We start from the raw sequence: 4,381 nt of genomic DNA, 5'->3' as shown, positions 1-4,381 counted from the left end.
TAGATATCTGGAGATAAGATTGCTAAAACACGGATTAATTCTCAGACTCATTAATTGCATCTGGATCATAATGGACAGTATCCGTGAATGGGAGCACTTTGGGTGGACACGTGATGATCAAAGTAAAATAATAGTTTGCACTAGGTGGCGGTAATGCAACACTTGGATGCAACCACCATTCAAAAGAAGATGGCGGCCCGTGTATGTAAACATATTTTGAGGGAGGAATACTTCCAGAGTCTTTAACCAACAGAAGACTGTATGCGTGGTTGATACTATCGCGAATATATAAACTGGAGCCGAGTCTGCGTTTAGCTCTGAGAGCAAGAAGTTCCCCTCTCTTCTGGGCTCAGATCTGAATGCTTGGCGTTAGAGCTAGCGTTAGCTGTGAAGCTAAGCGTTAGCTGTAAAGCTAGCCTTGAGCTGTGAAGCTAGCGTTATATTGACGCTATTGGAGCTTTGAAGGAGTTTGTCAGTAACGCTAAATAGTTGAGGAGGTAACGCTGCTGTGACATCACTGTGTGAAAATGTCTAAAGTCCAGAAGCTGAGAGCGGAGGTGGAGCAGCGGCTAACTGCGGCTGTTGAAGAGATATGTGGGTTGTTTGAAAGAACGATAGCAGAGTACGAGGAGGAACAACGGACGCTGCTGGACGCTGTTTTCCATCGTGACGTCAACGTGCGCGTTCACAGAGCAGGTTGGTGCTGTTATTTTCCCATTACTCTCACATATTTTATATGATATAAGGGCAGCAAGGAGAAGAAAGCAAGCATGGTTGTTTCCCCATTGTTGCTTCTTTCAAATACGTTTGTGTTGGTTCTTTCAAATACGTTTGCATTTAGATAACAGGAGTCTGGGTTCCCTCATCCAGGTTCGTCATGCTCCTCCAGAATGTTGTCAGACTGGTCAAGCTAGCCTGGTAAACCAGCCGGTCACGTGAACTCACATTTCATTTCATTCTGCGACTGCGTATGGCCCAAGCCCCCAGGAATAGCGCTGGGCTTTGAAGCCATTTGAACATGCTGGCGAAGCTCTGTATTGCAAGTCACGTGACGCCATGCAGCCCAGAAAGGAAAATTCCCATCCACTTGCATGGGGACTCCGGCAGCTGTTAAACCCAGGGGAATTTTTTCCGGGTGTCACTCAAAGTATAAAACGACTCTTTTAATTATCAACTAATTTTTTATGGGGCATTTTTTTCTTCAGAAGGCACTAAGAGCTGTATACGGGGGTATTTTCTTCTTGTAATACAATCCATGGGTGGGAGGGGTGGGAGACGTCATGGAACAGTCATGGCACACATGCGCACTTCGCCTTGGGCTGCATAGTCAGGAAGTAAAACCAGGAAGAAAAAGCCCCCATGATGGCTTCATGCGCCAATGAGCTACCTCCGTCCGAATGCATGGGTGGGCGTGGCAGGTCCCCTATCCAGTTCTTTTAATACATCCATGGTATGGCCCCAAGCTTTCTCCCAGTGTATCGCAGTGGGCGGGTATAGTTGCCTTGACAGACAACTCCTTCAGCCAATCAGCGTTGGATCCAGTCAAACCCAAATTCAATGTAATCACATTGTTGCTCTGATTAATATCAATTCAAATACATGTCACTCTTGTGTTAGAATGAGTAAATTGGCATTGACACTGTGTTTATATAACCCTTGATCAGTTCTCATTAATCTTTTATCTTTTCTTTTGTATTTGTCTGTAGGCTACAGACGTGCACTGCCAAGAGTAGCGGCAGCATTATAAACCAGAGACCAGACTATATCAAAAACATAAACACACAGTGGCGTCTTTCATGCATGCTAGTAAGCGAAACTGCTGTCTGTCTGACCACAGACTGTAGAAAGAGACGCAGGATAGTCAAGCGAATGTGATTGGATGAACGTTTGACGCTAGGCCAATCACAGGCAGAGAGGGTGCCTCCAGCCTTCGCCATCATCCGGAAAAAAATATCACGAGGCGGACAGGCAGGGAGGTGGCCATTATTGTTTTGTTAGTGCAGTGCTAGTGGCGTTCCTGATTGGCCAACTTGCGCTGTCAATCACAGTGCACTGAGCGCAGTCGCTGATTGGCTCATCCACTTTGCAGCTTCTGCTTAACACCCTCCCAGGCCCCCCAGGTCGTTTTCCTTAATGTGGATATGTCTGTATTTCATTATTACTTTCAGACATTCAGCAGCTGTTTGTCAGTAAAGAAGATGTCCCCCCTGAGCAGCAGGAGTGGAGCTCCAGTCTGGACCAGGAGGACCCAGAGCCCCCACACATTAAAGAGGAACAGGAGGAACTCTGGACCAATCAGGAGGGAGAGCAGCTTCAAGGGCCAGAGGAGGCCCATATCACCCAGTTTTCATTCACTCCTGTCCCTCTGAAGAGTGAAGGTGATGAAGAGAGACCTCAGTCCTCACAGCTTCATCAAAGCAAAACTGAGGAGAACAGAGAGGAAGAGCCTCTAGCCAGCAGCTCAACTGAACAGATGAAACCACAAGCTGATGGAGAGGACTGTGGACTATCAGAACCAGCCAGGAACTTAGATCCAGCTAGTCATTTACAATCAACTAGTGCTGGCAAGACTTCACACGATGAACCTGAGACTGAAGACGGTGATGATGATTGGATGGAGACTAGTGGACCCCGGTCAAGTTTAGACTCACTGAAAAACGAGGAAGTAGTTGGCGATAGACGCTTTACTTGCTCAGTTTGTGATAAAAGATTTCACAGCAGGTCAACTCTGCTGATACACATGAGATTCCACACAGGAGAGAAACCATTTAATTGCTCAGTCTGTAGTAAAAGTTATTGTCAAAAACCAGACTTGAAGAGACACATGATAGTCCACACAGGTGAGAAGCCATTTATTTGCTCAGTCTGTGGTAAATGTTTTGTTCGTATAGGAGATGTGAATAGACATATGACTGTCCACACAGGAGAGACACCATTTAAATGCTCAGTCTGTGGTAAAAGCTTTCGTCGTAAAGAACACTTGAAGAAGCATCATATGAGAATCCACACAGGAGAGAAGCCATTTAATTGCTCAGTCTGTGGTTTAAGTTTCAGTGTAAAAGAAAATTTGAAAGTACACATGAGAGTCCACACAGGAGAGAAGCCATTTAATTGCTCATTCTGTGGTAAAAGTTATACTCAAAAAGCAGCCTTGAACAGGCATATGAGACTCCACACCGGTGAGAAACCATTTAATTGACCAAAGAGAAAAAAATGCGCTTCAGCTGACAACGCCAGACCGGTGCCTCTCAGACAAGGGGACTGAGTTAAACTAGTGAAACTCTGAAGAAGACACCTGTGTGTGTTGAAACGTCAGTCTTCTGTGTTTGCACCTATTAAAACTGCCAAACTTTGACCGTGTGCTCCAGATCCTTTTGTTTCACTAGTTTAAACCATTTAATAGCTCAGTCTGTGGTAAACGTTTTGCTTATAGAAGAGATGTGAATAAACATTATGATAGTCCACACAGGAGAGTAACTGTTTAATTGACGACTATGCTGAGTCTGTGTATATATATACAAATGTGTGTATTAATTATATAATTCTGTTTTGTGTGATTGTCTAGTTAAGCCTTTTCTCTGGAAAGCCCTTTCAGACATGCATGTGATGAAGCCAGTGTGGCCTGACCAGCCTCTGAACTTCGACCTCATGGAGGACTCCTCTGGTCAGGCTGTCACCCGCAGTGGGCCCCTGCTGGACCTGTATGGCATGCTCACAGCCTCTGAAACCACCTACTCCTACGTTCCTTCCACCTCAGCTGCCTCGACCACTACTGTCCCCTCTGCACCATTCACCGCTGCCCTGACTGCTTCAGCTCCCTCTGCCCTGACCGCTACTGCCCCCTCTCTGCCAGTGGTGCCACGCGCAACAAGATGGCGGAGGCAGCGTGCAGCAGAGAGGGCCAGGGAGGAGCTGCAGAGGCTACAAGCTCAGCAGGAGTGTGCTCTGGTCAAAGAGCCATGGACTGTGCTGGTCAAAGAGCCAAGGATTGTTGAACAGAAGTGCAGGAAATGTAAACGGCCCAGAACAGCCCAATATGGCCACAGCTTCTTCAGAGGAGAGCACTTCTGCTCCTTTGCTGCAGGCGGGCGCTCAGTGGCGGATTGGAAGGCTGAGAAAAGGAGGAAGACAGATCCTTAAGGTCTGAGACTGCAGCCAGTAGTGCCCACCTGCACTCCACTCACTGTAAATATTGTTATTGTTTGATTGTAAATATTAGAAATAGTTTCACACGGTTCCCACAGGTCCTTGAAAGCCATGAAAGTGTGTTAATTTGAGTGGGAAAAATCAAGGCCTTTTTGAAAGTCGACATGGTTCATTCAAAGTGCTTGAATTTCTTCTTTTTTTGTAAGAATATCGATTGAAGTTATTTGGATTTTTT

General features: G+C 46.0%; 1 protein-coding gene across 1 annotated transcript; it reads left to right on the top strand.

Annotated features, from left to right (window-relative positions):
- Positions 1–299: 299 nt before the first annotated feature.
- On the top strand, positions 300–4,140 carry LOC310779641 (uncharacterized protein; the record flags this gene model as incomplete). Its single annotated transcript, XM_083640147.1, has 3 exons — positions 300–696; positions 2,169–2,840; positions 3,566–4,140. Exons 1-3 carry the CDS (start codon positions 528–530, stop codon positions 4,138–4,140), a joined length of 1,416 nt encoding a protein of 471 aa, XP_083496273.1. The 5' UTR covers positions 300–527.
- Positions 4,141–4,381: the final 241 nt, after the last annotated feature.

This window comes from Poromitra crassiceps, assembly GCF_964638095.1.
Source record: "Poromitra crassiceps genome assembly, chromosome: 7".
In the NCBI taxonomy this organism is placed as follows: Eukaryota; Metazoa; Chordata; class Actinopteri; order Beryciformes; family Melamphaidae; genus Poromitra; species Poromitra crassiceps.
This window is presented reverse-complemented; position numbering and strand designations above follow the sequence as displayed.